At 38.1% G+C, this 19,093-nt stretch overlaps 1 protein-coding gene across 1 annotated transcript in view; it reads right to left on the bottom strand.

The window, feature by feature from the left end:
- Positions 1 to 19,093, bottom strand: part of dnah5 (dynein, axonemal, heavy chain 5) — a gene marked incomplete at its 5' end in the record, with an annotated part of 62,439 nt that overhangs the window by 6,347 nt on the left and 36,999 nt on the right. Inside the window, 8 exon segments of the mRNA XM_014003420.1 lie at positions 1,303 to 1,455; positions 4,913 to 5,125; positions 9,630 to 9,845; positions 12,475 to 12,678; positions 13,811 to 14,016; positions 14,889 to 15,108; positions 15,248 to 15,493; positions 17,913 to 18,062. Of these exon segments, the coding sequence (XP_013858874.1) occupies positions 1,303 to 1,455; positions 4,913 to 5,125; positions 9,630 to 9,845; positions 12,475 to 12,678; positions 13,811 to 14,016; positions 14,889 to 15,108; positions 15,248 to 15,493; positions 17,913 to 18,062 (1,608 nt within the window).

The raw sequence follows: 19,093 nt of genomic DNA, 5'->3' as shown, positions 1-19,093 counted from the left end.
CCCACATCTCTATTTTGTGAGAAAATTTTGTTGCACAGATTTTTTTTGAATATGTCTTAAATTGATGCAACTGATTGTGACTCAAGCAGCGAGGAAAATTAGAACCACCTCTCAACAATGTAGGGAGACATTCTGGAGATTAAATACTGTTTAGAAACTGGTTGCAGTCTGGTGAGTTGTAAATGTTGTGCTCCTTTTTCTTCATATTTACCTCTTTCTTCATTCAGTCACCAAACCTTTAAAATTCCTCATAGTTTCTCTTTACTTTCATGTTTGTTTCATGGTCAGTTTCACCACTGGCTGCTGTAAGTGAATCAATGAGAAGGTTTCAGCTTGTGACTGAGGGTGTGTTTGTATGAACATGGCTTCAATCTTTTGGAGGGCACAAACTATCACAGGGTTACAGTAATGGAAAGCAGGAGCTTGTAAAAACGGTATCATCAGCAGTAGCCATTGTGGTGTTGGGGGTAATTTAAATGTGAAGTTACAGGAAGTTACAGGAAATGTGGTCAATTTAAAGAAAACTGTATGTGAGGGGTGTGAAGGTTGGATTTGCCTTTTATTTTTAAAAACAAGCTCTGACTTTTTTTGTTTCACTTTGTTCACAACCCGAAGTTTTAATGCTCATGGAGAGCCACCAGGAGAAGGTATAAATACCACAAGGAATGAACCAAACAGTGTAGGGCAATATGTATTTTCTATTTATGGTTTTCTGTGTCAGTAGATTTCTTAGCAAGTCTGTTTTTATTACAAAATCATGAAGTTCAGTGTGTAAAAAACAAAACAATGTAATAGTAGTAGCCTACAATTTGCAAGTATGATCTCAGATGAAGTTCTTCTCAAAAGACTAGATGTAACTCACTACTCTAATATCAATAAGTAGTATACTGTAAATCATTCAGCAATTTTTTAATATTATTTAGAAAACTTCAAATTTCTGGAAAATGCATAGTTTTTAGTAATGTTTTTTTCAAAATTTTCTAGGGGTTCAGCATCTGGACCTTCCAAGGATGACTTTGTGTCACTGGCACTTGCTAATATGTGTAGGTGTCCTCCTAATGATTACTTTCTACAAGTTTTATTGTGATTTGTCCTGTTGTTCATGGGATATTGTGTTAAAAGACACACACACACACACACACACACACACACACACACACACACACACACACACACCGAACTAAGAACATTATTCAGTCTGTGTGTATGTCTGTGGATGTGTGCCTGCCTCTCCCTGTGTGTACCATCTGGTCTCCCCCCTGGCGGTGGGCAAACAGGTGGGCAGTCGGATTCTGTGAGTACCTGTCTCATGGCTGTCAGGAAGCCCTGCGGGTTAAAGAAGCCCGTCATCCAGAAGCAGTTGGGGCGGCCTTCAAAGATCCAAGCCTGGAACTGCCGGTTACGCTCAAGCAGCTCTGTGAACCAGAATCCCAGGGTGCTGGAGGCCCACGATGCCTGCAGAAGAAAAACAAAGATAAGCAACAACATGATGGAAACAATATGACGTACTGAAAGGCTGTCACCCAGGCAGATCAGAACAGCAACAGAAGCAAAGCCTTGTCCCTGTGCTGAGGTGAAAAAAAAAGATTTTAGGAATAAAAAGCAACACAATACAACAAGGTGCAGACAAACGGCCTGAAAGAAGAGCTGCACTGCAGGTAGAAAAACTGAACACCAGGCAGGAGGCCATTTAAGTCCTGCATTATTGTCAGTCAGAGCTTGAATAGCTAATAGCCTATTGTTTGCAAGAGCACGACTTAAAAGCCARTGGACTCATTTAAATAAGATATGTGAATGGTCATGCTAAATTCTACTAGTGTTCTCTCCATTATTGCTCCAGTTAAGTTGGTTACTGTAATCTCCTTTATTTTCATTTATTACAGAAACGGATTCAGAGGTTGTGCATAAAATCTYAAAAAATATCAATCAAAATGTAGCATTAGGAGCAACCAGAAAATCAGTTTGAATGCTGATGTCCTGTTCCCTTCTATAAACGACCTGATCTTCTGAAAAACAAGAGTGGCATGATGAAACAGTGGTTAGTGATCTTGCTTCACAGCAAGAAAGTCACAGGTTTGCCTCACAGCGTTTCTGTGTGAAGTTTACATGTACTCTCCGAGCATGCATGAGTTTTCCCAGGGTACTCTGGTTTCCTCTCACAGACCAAAAACATGCATGTTAGAGACAATTTTAGGGTTACAACTAGAGATGGGTTTTTACGATGTAAAAACAAGTGTGTATTGCCTTGTAGCATGTCACTGCAGCATGGCTTTGCCTGCAGCAGTGGACTTGCAGAATGAAATGTGACCAAGTTCAAATGTGTTTTCTATACCAGCTTGTGCCTGTCAAGTCAGCAGGTGTTTGTAATAAGGGTAATTGTGTGACAATATGAAGTTTGTAGAGATTTTCTGTTAAAGTTGCTGTATCTGGGTTTTGAACCCTGAKCTCCGACATGAAAGCCCATGGCACTAACCATTAGACCATTAGAGCTGTGGTAGAGAACGAGGCCAGGGTTTGGTTTGTATGTGTGCAGAAAGTGGCCACATTGCCAATGTAATGGTTGTCACTAATTTGGTGACAACCATCATCATTTGGCACAGGAGCTTTACAGATATAAATTACAATGACAGCTCTAGGACAAAGTATGCAGGAGGAGAAGCATGCCAAAGTTGAGATGACTTGGATGGGAAACAAATCACAATAGTGTGCATTGCATTGGCAATGCACACTGATTAACCTAGGTGTGAGTGAGAGTGTGAATGGTTGTTAGTCTAATTTGTGTGTCCGTGTAATGGACCTGTAACATGCCAGGATGTACACTGCCTCTCACACAAGGGCTGCTGAAGAAAAGCACCAGCTGCCATGTGACCAGAAACAGAAAATGGATGGACTGATCCTAAAAAAAAAAATAAAAAAAATATGCAATAACAAAAAATCATGTTTCTGTGAAAGCAAACTCAGTTTGTTTTACGTGCTTCTTTTAGGTAACCCTCTCCTTCATATTGTTGCCATATGCCAACATAATTTCTTTTAGCAAATTTCTAATATTTTTAAAGACACCCAAAGAAAACTCACACAAACACGAGGAGAACATGTAAAACTTCAGACAGAAAGCCCCTGGTCTCAAACCCAGGAGCTTCTTACTTACTTCTTGATGCAAGGCATTATGGCTGACCACTAATCCAAGGAAAGATACACATATCATATATGTGTGCTTCTGTTTAGAGCATGAACCCATTAATATTCTAGTTCTGGAAAAAAGGCTGAGAACAGAGAATAAGCCACATACCACTTGACAAAATAGAATTAGTTAGGGTTGAGTGCAAAAGTCATGTAATTGTTTGGAAATTAATTTGAATGTTTTCTAGTGAAAAAGGCAAATCCATGTAAGGAAGTTAAATGATGTATGAATTTCATGTCGCACTGCAAAAGAAACATGAATATGAAGATATCTTTTGCATTGTTGCCACTTGGCAATGCACCCCAAAATACAGTATGTCGCAATTTTTTAAAAAAGAGCATGTTTAAGTTCACTTTAAATGAAACACAAAACAAAAGGTTTTTTTTTTTCATGTTGGAACAGAAATGCATGCATTACAGTCTTAATGAGCAACTTTAAGTAGAGGTAACCATTATGCTTTTTTTAAAGTACCACTTATGTAAACTTGAAAGAAAATCAAACTTCCAACTAATATAAACTAATACAAACATATGTTTTAAGACAAAAGTGTCAAGCTCAAAGCCAGAACATGTTACATTTGTATCTAATTTTGTTTAAAGGGGACCTATTATGCAAAATTCACTTTTTAAAGTTTTTTTTTACTCAACTTTGGGTTTGTACTTCTTAAAAAACAGTCCTAGGACCAAAAAAATGCACCCAGGGGCATATTTACTGTAGGTAAATGTATTTTTAATGTATATTAATGACAAGTTTTATGCTTCCGTCATTTTGTGATGTCACAAGCCGTACGACAACCCACCAGAACCTGCATACAGCCCCTTACCTAACAACCCCCGGGTGAGACTCCACCTCCTCAGTATAAAAAGCCATCACGGTTGTTGTTGTGCAATGCGCAGCTTAGTTTTAAATGGACCTCCATTAAGGTAATAGGTAGAGTGTCGGACCAGAGAGGAAGAGACCAGGGTTCGAAACTGGCATGAACACAATTTAATCATTTATTTTCATTCGTTATGAACACTTTTTCTCGTGTACCTCTATTGTTTAGCTTATTAAAGCCTTGTTAAAGCCTATTTGTTYGAGTTTCTGAGGTATTTTGACCGCTGCTGCTCCCTGCTCTGGTAACAGCATACAGAGTGAGCGCAGAGCAGAGGAGGGAGAGAAAAAAAAGAAGCTGCAACCACGACTCTGACTCAGCAGGGTCTCATATACAGTATACAGTTGTACAACGGAGCTTCTGCTATTATTAGCCATGCTAATGTAAACGCTGGCTGTGGAGGGCGGAGTTAATGTCAACAGATTTTTGGAGGGCGTTACCAACRGAGCTCATTAACATAAACAGCTCTTCTGAACGGAAGTCAGAGCAGACAGAACTAGAAAATTAGAAATTTTATTATCTTGTAATTATTTGGTGCATTAAATTGAATGAACATGGTCTGGATAGCCCACAGACATACCATAAAAATTTCTAGGACCCATAATTGGTCTCCTTTAAACAGGTAAACAGTACACAAACCACAAAAAAMTACAAATCCCAGTATGCACTGCAACAGCCTGCACAGTCAAGCTTTGAAAGCCCAGCCCCTTCCTCCCTCTACTCTTCAGTAGCCTTGTTCTGAAGCCTGGAGTCAAACTTTAGGTTAGGTACTGAAAAAGTTAGAGTCAAAGATGGACTCTGAAAACAAAAATTTGTTCACCAAGTTGTGTGTTTAGTTTTGTTTCAAGGCGACTGACCTCCATCCAGCGAGCTGGAATGCGAGCGTCATACATGCAGTCCAATGCGTCCCGCAGGTTCTCACTCATGATGATGGTTCCATCTATGGCCAACTTCAGGTCAGTCAGAGTGTTTCGAACCAGAACTATGACCCGCTGCATTCGGTCAATCTCATGACCGAGGAAGATGTTCATGGGCTGAAAAGGATCCATTTTCTGCAGACGCTCTCTTACCTGATATGAAATAAATGCATTTGTGTTACTGCACTGACAGATAAAAAGAACATCAGAAGCACAGACAACTTCACCAGCTGGAAAAATAAGTGAGATTCTTTAAGAACGAACATCCAATATATAACCTTCAGAAGCATTTACCCTACAGGGAATCATACCTCTTTTTAGCTTCATGTTAAGAAAGAATAAACTGAAAGGATAACATAAAAACACACCAACATGCTAAAATAATACACTTGCTGGCCAAAAAAAAAAAAAAAAATGTTGCCACCAATAAAAAGGTCACACACTCTAATATTTTGTTGGACCACCTTTAGCTTTGATTACAGCACACATTCACTGCGGTATTGCTTCGAAAAGCTTCTGCAATGTCACAAGATATATTTACATCCAGCGTTGCATTAATTTTTCACCAAGATCTTGCATTGATGATGGTAGAGTCTGACCACTGCGCAAAGCTTTCTCCAGAACATCCCAAAGATTCTCGATGGACTCTGTGGAGTCAATCCATGTCTCATGCTTCCTGAACCACTCTTTCACAATTCTAGCTCCATGAATCCTGGCATTGACATCTTGGAATACGGCCATGCCATCTATAAGGAATAACCTGGTCATTCAGTATATTCAGGTAGTCAGCTGACCTCATTCTTTGAGCGCAGACTGTTGCTGAACCTAGACCTGACCAACTGCAGCAACCCCACATCACTGACCTTAGTTAAATCCAGGTAGAACTCATCTTTGTCCAGGCAGTGTATATAGCTTAACTTGATTTTTATAAACAGTAGTTATTCATCAAAACATTTAATAACTTGAAAGTGTAGAGGAACCCCACCTCATCTCACTTCACCACTGGTAGACCTTTGACCACCTGTGGGGTCAAAGCTCTCCTCTCCCAGACTGAACAGTTTCAGCTCTCGCTGAGAGCTTTAAAAAATAAAAGCTTTCCTTTGCCTCTCCTTTCCTCTGGGAAAGAAACATGTTCTCAAGAGGTTTGCTTTTGTTGATAAAACAAACAAAATAAAACCAAGCTTTTGTTGCTGTTCCTCAAACATGTCTAATTCCAATGTTTCAACCCTGTGTTTGGCTTTTGCCTTTATTTTGAAGGGCTCTCTAATTGAGCTTATAATGGTTTGCATTTGTTGTTTTGAACATGTTTAGAAATTTCTGAGTTAATGATAACAGAACTTATATCTTAGTCAATGCTTATGTTTTATGCTCATTTCTTCTGTTTTTGATAAGCATTACTTAATCATTTTAATAGTTTATTAGGCAATGTTCATAATTAATAATTAGTTAATTAGGATATTAGTCTAACGTTTTTAAGAGTTGAGTTACTCCTGCTCACAAAATGTTCGTGTGTCATTTTCTGACCTTGGGTCCACACAGAACAACACACACACGGTTCTCATGAGAACCCTTCACCATGCTTACACCTGCAAGATAAACACCACACATTCCCACATTCTTCTTGTCTTCCTGTGATAACACAGTGCTAGCTGTGTATCTCTTTAAAAACTCTGTCTTTACTTCCTGTTCTTCAGTCAGTGCTGGAAAAAAGCTTTCCAGCAATTCTCTCTTTTCGTCGCAGCAACATTTTTCTTTTCAATTTCACAAAGAAATATTTATTTTTGATGGGAGTACAAATTTTGTTTAAGCCTCCTCCGAGCTCAAACCAATCACTGGAGCCATCCTTTTGCCTGCTGCGAGTTTTTTCAAAGTTCCTGATGAGCCTTGGTCCTGAACCGCTACTGCCACGCTGCTGACCGAGTCAACTAAAAGGCTGTTGCACCCATTCGGTTGACCAAGAAAGGCCTCGGTCTGTGCTGTCCAACAGGCACCTACCCGAGCTGATGTCTTGCCCCATTTGGTTGGCCTCAGATATGGTGCTGATGTGTGCCCACTTTGGCTCGCAGGCTCACAGCTAAAATGCACAATTTAAAATCATAACCTCAGCTAAGATTTATTTGTTGTTCTGTCTGTTCATCTTGTCTCCTTTCTCTCTTATCTCCCTCTCTCTTACATTCACACATACACAATCCATAAACATATATACACACACACGGACCCTGAATGTACATAAAATAATCTGCTTTTGCTTAGTTAAAATTTTTAGACAAACTGCTTAATTAATTAGTTCAACTGCTTGAAAAAGTAGAAACTGTGATATATTGAGAGCTCATTTGTTGTCAAATCATTGTAACCACTTGTTAATCACTCAATATTATCCTTTTAAAAGTCAGTTAGTTTGTAACTGGCCAAAATAAAATGACGACTCTTTGTGTGTTTTCTGTGTGYATTTTAATGGTTGAATTGCTTTGATAACTGGGGGCCTTTTCGAATCTAGATATACACTCTTAATTAAAATCATAATTGTGGTTTTAATCAGGGTGATATCTACAAAAGAATGGATGAAAAAGTTTGCAATATTTTTTTTCACTGTACTGGAACAAAATTGTTGCCTGAGGTCACAAGTGAAATTTATGTAATAAAAAAATGTAATATTTGTTTTGCTTTTTGGATTCTGAAAGCAGAAACAAAGATATTTTGCTGGACTCCAATATTCCAGGAGCAGACTGTGATTTTGTTATTTGGTGAAATGAATTTGTTCATTTGGACGCCTGGATCAGAGTCACATCTCAGTCTGTTTCTGTCATACAGCACTGTTTGTCCTCTTCCACTGACCTCAGTGTCCTTTCATTTCCTCCATCCTTTGTATTCATCATTATCCATCATTATCCTACTCATTTCTCTTCTTAGTCATTCATCCACTCATTCTTCTTTTCACTCTTTTCTTGCCAGGCTTCATCTGAGCTGTCTGCAGCAAACAACCTACTGATATGGCTTCTCTTTTAAATCTGAGTCTCCTTCTACTAACCCTCTCATCACAGTAAGTCCCTGATGCCTTTGGTTGGAGGACCATCACATTCACTCAGAACTCCACTCGTTTTTCTATTATGCTAATACTTTGATTCCCAAAATGCATTTAAAAACTAGCCCATCTAGAAATGCCCATATTTACTAAAACCATGCAATGCTTCACATTTGTATTTATCTAAGCATCAGGTCAGTGGTTCCTGCCGTACAACTTAAATATGACCTCCAACAGCAAACACACAAGTGATGGAGAGGAAAATAGAACATGTTTTTCTAACAATGAGCTCCAGGTCTGAACAGATGGGGTAAAGTGTTTTTTTTAACTACATCAGGGAGACATTAGGGAGTCAACCAAGTATTTTTAAATCAATAAGTATTTTGTTGTTGTTTTTACCATTGTTGAAACCTGTTATTTTCACTTAATAAAAAAAGAGCTTTGTGTATTATCATCTTAAGCATAGGTATGCCAACTGCTTTCCTGTGAGCAGGGTTGTACAGTTTGGGATGGAATTACCGCCAGCTTCCAGGAGATGGTAAATATTTCATGCAAACAGCGCTGGTCTTTGAGAATCAGACACTTTCAGTCCTGACAGGTGTTACATCAATAATACCTTGTTTAAATGTGGGCAACCTGCGCCAGCACAGAGCAATGTTGTTTGGTGTGTAGCACAGTTTTGACAATAAGAAGAATGTGCCAAGAATTATTTAAAGCTGATTCAGAGCATCTGTCTTTTAACATAAATATAGTAACAATTGTATGGAGCCTGTATGAAGATGGATTAAAAAATAATCTTGTAGTCTGAGCAGCCAAATTGAGTGGCTCTTGTTAGGAATGGCTAACTGCAAGTGACTGAAGTATGTCATTCTTATATTAAAATAAAATAAAATAAATTCAAACTTGTTCATGTTAACAATCAACAGTCTCTGCAATTATTGTCTTATGCCCACACATTTTTTTAATAATCTAATGTCACTAGATGAGCACCATACAAATGCGCTTAATAAAAAGGGTAAATAAAATTCTACAAAGTTTTACAAAAGGTTGTATATCCTTGTCCATGTTCCCTAATTATTTCTCTTTTCTGTCCAAAGTTATTTATAAAGCGAACAAAAGCTTACTTCTAGAAAATAAAACAAAGATATAATCTACGAATGTATAGCTTCATTGGGAATGCATTTCAAGACAGCATCAGAAATAAAAACATCTTTTCCACATTTCTCTAAAGCTGTGCAAATGCTTCCACCTCAATTTGAAAATAAATAAATAAATTTGGAAGCTTGTCAACACAAAACAACAGATCTATTTTTCTTGAGCACATCTTCCCAGTGTAAAAAAAAGTGAGCCGAGAGCTGGGAGTCAAAGTGTGGCGAATGCTAGGTGACAGAATAGCTTTGCACCTCACCTCAGAGTCACAGTCTCACCTCATTTTTTGTGCAACCAAAGGTGTGAAAAACCTTAAAATAAATTTAGGAAAGCGAGATTCAGCTGCTTTGCGAACTTGTCTTTTTTTTTTTCTCCTGCTTTATCTTTGTCTGCACCACCTGAGCCTCTCTGCCCTGTGAAACTTTAAACTATGTTGCTTCAYCTCCACTGTTTGCTTCAGGTAATTCAGGGAGAACACAAACATACTTCAAAAGGTACGTAGTCAGGAGGCAGTTTCTCCAGCATGTCGTCAGCTAGCCTGGACACCGCAGCCTCTCTGGTCTCCCCTCCTCCTGAAGMGCTGTCTTTAGGCTGAATACTGAGGATGGTGTCCAGAACATCCTTAGCCTGTTTACTCTGAAAGGTTATGTCTGCATTGGGGTGGAGGCCAAACACCTCTGGTGTGTCGTAGGCTGGAAGACTCTGTGGATGAGCAACAACAACCTTGTGAGCAAATCACCAAAAAATTAAACATATTGTTAGGAGAAAAACAAAATTATTCTGTCTTCTTTTTCAAAACGAATCTCCTCTGAACAGCTTTAAAAATCCTAACTGGGGGACAACATACAGTACTTCTCTCCAATATTATGAAAGAAATCGTCTTGTGTCATTGTCAGTTTCTGGGAGAAATTCGTGTTCCCAGGGTGTTTCCCTGCTCAGTGTTGGCCGATACATCTTCTCAGGTACACACGATGACACCAGCTGCTTTATGTAGTCTTCCAGAGAGGATTATGAGGGTGTAACACGTCAGTGAGTCATGCTGCTCCTCCTGCAAAATGATGCATGTCCCTGAACAACTTGTAAACATGCTGATGAAGTGACAGGACCGCTTCCAAGCTTCCCGCAAACACCACCAAATGTGTTTAGATGGTGCCCAACAAAGCTCCAGTTCTGTGGTGATGGGTTAGCACTGCTTTCCAAGTGGGTGTATAAAAACATACACTAGAGGACATTCATCACTTCTTTGTAGTGCTTTTTAGATGAAAATGAGCCCAGGCTGAACCACTTATCAATAACATTTACTGCATCTTTTACCACCTTACTTTTCCCCTCTATAATGGCTTGATGTTATGCTAATGCTTTTTCCCCCCTACAGAGCTGGACTGACTCTGTGCTCTCTAATAGAAGCCCTGTAGCAATCAATACTAATTTTCCAGCTAGCCTCATAGGATAAATAACTCAAGCATGTAAAGGTATGCCCTTGCTGATTTAGCCATTAATTAGGAGGCAAAAATAAATCTTTCAAGAAACACTGGCTCGCCATCAGGCTTTGTCTGACTATACAACCTCTGATCCACTCGGAGCAAAAATAGCTGGAATGACATTTAAAATAAAACAAAACAGAAAAATGTTCAACTACTCAGAATTTGTTCGGAAACAAAATTAGTGTAAAAAGAGAAAAATGGGTAAAGCCTTGGGTTCTACAGAAAACAGCACTGTGTTCTGCTGTGACAGTGATGTTGAATGATTTATATGATTCATTTGGTAATGAAAAAGCTTCATCACCACCAGTAATGTCAGGGGAGCAGTTTGATGTTAACAATTTACAATTTATATCATGTTATGTATTTTCAAGATTTTCCTTTAGTTTATTAGTTTTAACAAATAGCATTCTGGTTTCATAGAAATAATTTAAATAAACTTTTATTTAACTTAAGTGGAATGATAAATTTAACTGAGCTTTGAATTTGAGAAAGGATTATTGCATTTGTACGCAGTCAAAATGTTTTATTTTTTTCTCCTGGCCCTTGCCTTCCTACGCAGCTCCGCTCAATTCTAGTTTCCCTTCACTGCTCCGTCTGGGATTTCTCCCATAGACAAGGATTTCGCTGGCAGATTTTTAGCTGAACCAATCAGAGAACAGAACATAGATTTTCTGTGCAGTGTCTGCTAGTTAGTTTATCATACGGCAGTGGAGGAAGTGAATGAAGCCAGTCTGTGTTGATAACTTCCAAATTAAATTAAATTTGTCTGACAAAGCAGCAGCTCTCATTTACAGTCGTCTCGTTTGGCTCGGTATATTTCTCCTTTCAGTAGGGTTGTTTACAGCACACACGATTTCCGGTTAGCTTCTTAGCTTAGCCTCCTTCACAGTGACACTACAGCAGAGGCCACGCCTCCAGCAAGAATCGCTTCTCTATAGCAGAGAGTCCAGACCCTCGTATGAATCATCAAGCAAAGGGAAGGACAAGGGTCTGGTTTTTACCAGGATGATATAAGAGGTTTGGTAAATAGCTCGATGGATGGATGGATGGATAGATGGATAGATGATTGGATGGATGGATGGATGGATGGATGGATGATTGGATGGATGGATGCCTTTACTATTGGTAGATTTTGTTGCATCTTTACAAACAGGCATTATGTGCTTTCAAACAGAGTTAAACCCCTGCAGAAAGGTTGATCAACACACCAAGAAAAAGTGGGACACAATGTAAAAAAGGTCACTTATTTCCTCTCGGGGAATTTCACCTTTGTTCCCATCTTTTTTCGGTATTATTTTTGCAGACACACACACACACACACACACACACACTGTGTTCTGCTGTGCTTCGTACTCTCTGATTAAGTGTTAACACATCCAGGTTTCTGTGTCTGACATAGAGAGGAAGAAGGGGTTGTTAGCAAAATCAAAGTGTGTGTTTTAAGACGCTGTGTCTGTCATATGTGTTTGTGTGTTTTCTCCAAGGCTATGTTTGTCGTTCTTGATTTGAGAGGCGGCGCAGAGGAACAAGCTAGTTGAACCTGGCAGTCCTGAGCATCCATCACAGTGAAACTAGCTTTAATGAAACAAGCTCAGGGACTGTTCGCAGACACACAGAGCCACCAGTTATATACACAGACACACCAAATAAAACACAAAGAATACAGAGCACATAAACCACACACACATATGTTGGCCTATATTTTGTTGTGACAATAAAGTGCTTTAGTAGTATTACCATTTTTTTTGTGTCATTAAAACTCTGTCAAAAGTAAAACATCAGACTTAAGTTGCCATTGTGCAGCCGTATGTTTACATCCCATTCTTTACTTTTTAGCAAAGAATTACCTGAATATAAGTCAGGTACTGGTCAACAGTGGAGCACTTTGGGATGCTGTAGCCCTTGTAGAAGTTAAAGGTTGATCCAAACATGTCCTCACTGAACCACACCTTAGCAAAGGTGTTGAGGAGGCGTTTGTCATAGTCGTCAGTCACGCGACCGCCGTGCTGAATCTCTCCGATCATGTATTGCACTGTGCTCCAGGAGACACCCTGTAAACATAATTAGTTTTAGAAGTGAACGATGAATATGTTGTTGATGAATATGCACTTGGCATTGTAATTTGTCTACATTTTTGTATTTTATTATATGACTGTTCTGTATTCCGCATTTCTGTTTCTCCCACACTACCTTATGTATATATGTATCTACATTTTTTTTTCTTTTTCTATTGTACAGTGTCCTTGGGTGTCCTGAAAGGCGCTTCATAAATAAAAGGCATTATTATTATTTATTATTATTTCATCGCTGAGAAAAGTATGGAAGGGATTGCTAGTGGTGGCTGAAGGATATACAGTGTCAACTTAGACATAATAGTAACAAGATAATTAAACAAACACCAATGTTTTGTAAAAGAAAAATGTGTGCTCACAGCTTTGAGTGATAAGTTAGAGGGTGACCAAAAAAAAAAAAAACAGTAGCTGAAATGAAATGTACTCATTCACAAAATAAGCCCATWTTAAATGTGTAATTTATAGTTTGACGATTTTTTGTGTTCTGTGTTGTGTACGCGTTTTATGAATTCTGTATTTTATGCTTTTATTTCCCCGGGACAACGGATGAAATGTAGCAAATGAGCCAACTCCAGCACATTTATGTTGATGTGTAATGCAGTGGCATTGATCATTGTACATTGTCTCCATAAATAAATAAATAAACAAATAAATAAATAAATAAATAAATAAAATACATAAATGAAATCTCTTGTTCTCTGTTTATGNACCAGCTAGTTTTACAAAAAGCTATAAATATAGTCATTGTGCAATGCCTCCAGACAGCCTTTGCTTTAAAAGCAAAGCACATACTTATGAAAATGTTTCTATTTCAATAATTAAATTTTGTATGGAACAACAGTTTGGCAGATAATCAATATAGAGTGAGTTCTTTATTTTTCTACACTGGTACTGCTCAAACCTTGCTGTAATCTTGACAGATGACCACTACCATGACTGAAGCTCATATGTCAATATTGTCAGTGTAAAATTTTGAGACTTTGCCATTCCCATGAGCCTAAACGCACTTCTTTAAGTACTTTACATACTATGGTGATTTATTTTGTGCATAGGACCTGACTTATACTCAAACATTTACATRGAGAAGCCAAATGTGTACTTCCTTCTTTACCTGCTTGATGTCCATGTCATCAAGGTGGTTCTGAACAAACTGGACAGTGGCGTTGAAGTCGGCCTGATTGAATTCGTATGGAATATTCCATCCCAGAGGACCATACTTCCTCCTCTCCTGTACTGTACTGTGGAGAAATGCCACAGCGTAGAGCATGGGCTTCCATTGGACCATGTTGCTGACATCCAGAACATCCTGGTTTATACCTGTTCATGAAAACATAAATGAATGAATAAGTTAAACCTACAAAAAACAAAACAAAACAAAAAAACTTCAGACAAACAGTAGAAAATAAAAGCGTGCACAAATGCTGTGGGAGCTAATCCCAATGCAGAYAGCTTTTTCAATGACCATTATGATTTTATGACATTTAAATGTGTCAAACATAAATTGTTCTACTAAATGCATCACTGAGAATAAAGCTGTGATTCCTTCTAATCTGATGATAAAATGTTTTTTTGCTCCTTGGAGCCAGGATTGAAGAGAGAAAGATAAGCTGGCACACAGACTCTCGGCTGCCCTTCAGGAACAAAACTTTGTCCTTTTCAGCATAATTCAGGAATAATAAAAGGCAGCTGGTTGTTACATATTAAATATTCTTCTCTCTCCATCTGTTTCAGTTCTGAATAAAAACAAACTATGTGTTTCAACTTGTCTAAAATTTTCCAAACCTTCCCTTCCCCACGGCCTTTGATACTTGAGTGTAAAATGTACTGAATTAAGCAACAAGCAGGTGCTTCTTCTGCATTTCCATCCCTTCATCTGCTTTTCCTCTCAGGACAGGATGAGAGTCTAAATCTATCTGTAAGTGTGCACCAACAAGTTCATTCTTTACAAATGCACACATCAACAATAATCAGATACTTGATTCTGCATACTAGTTGTTCCTTTATGTACTCTGCTGACATTTTACTATATTTCCAAAAATATTTATGCTTGTCAGTATTTTCAGATTAAATTATGAACAACTGAGGACTGAATTTGTGTCTGTTCAGTCCATGTAGTCTGAACTTCAACTGACAAATTAAGATTTCCAGATGTTAATTTGAACTGTAAGTGAAACTACACTCAGCCCCACCTCCGTAAGTCCTTTTGAGCCCTGCCTTGAGACCCTGAGGTGGTTCGTTGGTGAACTTGATTGACATTTGCAGAAGAGTGATGGGAAAGTTTTTGTGGACTTCTGTTGTCATCCAAAGACGGAAGCTGTTGTTGACAAAGTCTGTTTCTGTCACCGCATCCATTAGTTCATCCATAAAGTCCAGACCTAGATGACAGTTCTGAAGTAACGCCCAGCCACCCTGGGAAGAAGGAAAGTAGAAAAAGTTATAATCAAATACTGGGACAAGATGAAGTCAAGACCAAACTGTCATTAAATTATTGTGTAGTTTAAAAAAACAAACGTTTTTCAGCTGCCATTTCTAAGGATGAAGAACTCACATTAGCCATTGTCTCCTGCAAAAGTTTGCGAGCGTAGACCTCCTGTCCTTGTCCCATGGACACACATTGCGTCTCAATCGTGAGCTTCTTCCCCAGCGCAATGATGGAGTCAGTTGGATCAGATCCCATGGAAAGAAAGCAGATAAGAGGTGTCCGTGGGTCGGATTCCTCCCACATCTTCTCCAAGTCAAGAATCACCCCTTCAGCATACTTCTCTCCCATTGTGCTCATTATGTATTTACGGGCCTGTGAGGTGGGAAAAAAAACAATCAGATGTGGTGAAGTAGATGTTTCACACTGCAAGGATTCAATATAACATGTGATACATTCAGTGTTGCAGACATGGCAAAAGAACAAGATTAAAATCACTGTTTTGAAAAAGTTGCTGACCAAGGTAATATTTTAAAATATTTTTGTTTTAAACCAGTTTTGTGTCAGTCACAAGGGAATGACATTGTAACATGGTAAAAATCTCACAAAAGTCTATTTTGCATTGTACCTCTCCTTTAAAAGTGAAAATAAGCATGTATTAATCCAAACAGGCCACTATCCAAGTGCAAAAGATTTGGGAATTAAGATAATTTTCAAATTCTCAGCTTTTTTGTTTTGTTTTGTTTTAGTCTCACTATTACACTTTACTTACATAATTTTTGTGACTAGTTTGCAATGTTAAACAAATCTTATACTAGTGTACTGATTTATACAGAGCTGAACCAGACTAAGAAAAAACATATTAGATGATGCAATATTTTAATAACTATATTTTAGTTAGATGATCACATTTTAAAAGGCTGATCTCCATCTGATAATTTGCATCTGTTTGCTTCTCCTCCATTCTCTGTGCTCTCATATAAAATGATTTGGGCCAAATACTTAGTAAAGATAATTTTATTCATGAACCTTTTTTTGTTAGAACACTAAAAATGTCTGAAATTCTAATGAAAAGCAAATATTTAGAACTACATTAATATTGTGGTCATGTTCAAATCATTTGCACAGTTTGATGAACTTTAATAAAATGAATCATAAAAAGATTTAAACACACTGAGTGGTTGAGCTCCTGCAAAGTGCAATATGATCCTGGTGAACAGGCCCCAGGAACAGGCACAACTTAGCCAATTCCAACACTTTACCAATTACTTCACCAACTGAATAGGTATTCAATTGGTAAAGTAAGGTTTAAATTAAGGACAAAAAGCAGCATGTTTGTGTCTTACAGCCTGACTGAGTGGCACACACACACAGCTATCAGCCCTCGAGGAGAAATACCACAACTTTTTATGCAATTTTTTTTCCCCAGAAGTCTTTCAGTTTACAACAACAGTTCATTCCCAATAAGAATGTTAAAGGGATCCAGGATTAGTTGTAACATTAGACTTTATTTAATAAACATATACAGTATTTTAACTGTAAAATGAAGACTAAAAAAATACTGTTGGATGTTCAGTTTTTACCATTTTTAAACTAAAAGTTTAAAAATATATTACACAGATGGGGCCATTTTATTTACACACAAAGCATTCTGGGTAAATGATGACATGGATAGGTCCTCGGTGTGAGGCTGCTAGCGAGCTATATCCACCCTGAAGGTTAATCTTGGACAATATCTGACGATTGACTCTTAAATGAAACCAGAGAGCGTTGACAGAGAGGAGAAGGTAGAAACGACCGCCTGTAACCAAAATATAGATGGAGGACAACAGAGCTGCTTCATGGAAGAAGAACCACAGCTTAGCCTGTTAGCTTTAGCATTAGCCCCGATGCTATCACCATATACATGTATTAGCTCAGCGCTACACATTCTCCTCTCGTCACTGAGGTCCTCCATCCACATGACAGAGAGGGGAACACAAAAATGACTCAGCTTGCAACTGAAAATATGGATGGAGGACCTCAGTTTAGCTTGTTTGTCGTGCTAGCACCGAGCTAATACATATAAGGCAATATAGCATCAACGCTAGCGCAAACACTAACAGGCTAAACTGAGGTTCTTCTTCCATGAAGCAGCTCTGTTGTCCTCCATCCAAATTTTCAGTTACAGGCTGAGTCGTTTCTACCTTCTCCTCTCTGTCAACGCTCTCTGGTTTCATTTAAAAGAGTTGATCGTCAGATATTGTCCAAGATTAACCTTCAGGGTGGATATAGTTCACTCACACCGAGGACCTACCCACGTCATCATTTACCCAGAATGCTTTGTGTATAAATAAAATGGCTCCATCCGTGTTAAAATTTATATTTTTTAAAATTACAAACTAAACATCCTACAGTATTTTTTACAGTCTTTATTTTACAGTTAAAATATAGGTTTATCAAATAAAGTCTAATGTTACAACTAATCAGGGATCCCTTTAATGTCTCCAGAGGGAGTTATTCTCTATTCAAGTTTGAGTTACCAAAAAAAAAGCCTTAAGTCTAAAGTTCACAGAAAATATGAAAGCCACTCATGAAGCGGTTCATTCTGATATATTGTGAACAAAGGTGGTTTACTAAAATATTAAAAACTAATTAATTTCATTCCACAACTGAATATAAACGAGTTGCAGAATGCAATGCTGCCAGCAAAAATGAAAAGAGTTGATTCAAATTTAACATGAATCTGAGAAATACCAGAATGTGTGAAGATAGAAGTTATTTGATGTGTAGAAAAAATCTGTGACATTTTAACCTGTGCAATGGTCCTGTCGGGACACCAACAGCGGATGAGGAGCAGCTGCCTAAAACAGTCCAGACTCTGGTTGTAGGAGTTTGGAATCACTTCCTCCTCAGGGGCTTCTTTATCAAACCAGGACTTCCACTGTTTCTCATTTTGMCTTATCTGGAAAAGACATATTTCATCAGTTCTGACACAGACAAATTTATAAACATGAGCAATTCACTGCATTGATACTAGGTATTGAACATCGTCTATGATGAAGACAAAACAACAAAACTTCAAAGAATCCTAAAAGCGAAATGCACTGAGATATTTCATGTTAATTATTCAAAAGGCTTCAGAAATAAATCACTTCTAAAAGTCATGTCTAAATCACTCAAATAACACTCACAAACAAAAGTGATTATTTTTTTTTATTGATTATCTCATGGAAGGGTATATGTGCACACACACAAACATACACAATGTGTGTGTACATACACTCAGTTGAAGTTTATTATTTTAACTAAACAGAGTTTGCTTCACACAGCTCTGTTTCTTCCTTTATGATGGGAGCCCCAGAGCTGTCAGTCACTCAGAAGGGTGTGTGCATTTGTGTATGACTGACAGAATGCATCTTTTTATCAAAGAAAGAATGAAGTGAGCCATGATGGGACTGATACTGACATGCTTAGTAGAGCGAAGAAAAGCTGTGAAAAATGTTTCATGAGCACCTAGAGATCACAGCTGTGTGTTTGTGTGGAACAGATGAGAACTGCTAATTGCAGGTTTTAAATAGATAACAGGTATTGAATAAAATCTTTCCAAGATAGAGAAAGGTACTATTATCATATTACCAGTTAAAGCGTACCTGAACTGTTTGAGCTGTGCAATATTTGTATGTGTGTCCGTTTTTGATTACCTTTTTAGGACCTTTTCTGTTATACACAACTGGTCAGGACCAGTAGTGCTTTTGGGGACTAATGCTTTGTCTTAATACGGTGGAATGCCATTTTTTGGTTAGTAGTTAAGTTTAGGAATAAGGTCTGACTTCAATTTAGGTTAGTGTTAGATATATTGTAAATATTGTGCTAGGGGCAGTTATGTTAAGGGTAAAGGTCAGAGTTAGGCTAAATAAATGAATAGAAATACAAACTTGTTTGTCTGTGTGTGTGTGTGTGTGTGTGTGTGTGTGTGTGTGTGTGTGTGTGTGT

The sequence above is a fragment of the Austrofundulus limnaeus genome, unplaced genomic scaffold (assembly GCF_001266775.1).
Source record: "Austrofundulus limnaeus strain Quisiro unplaced genomic scaffold, Austrofundulus_limnaeus-1.0 Scaffold18, whole genome shotgun sequence".
Lineage (NCBI taxonomy): Eukaryota > Metazoa > Chordata > Actinopteri > Cyprinodontiformes > Rivulidae > Austrofundulus > Austrofundulus limnaeus.
The sequence above is the reverse complement of the archived record's forward strand: the minus strand, read 5'-3'. Positions and strand labels throughout refer to the sequence as shown.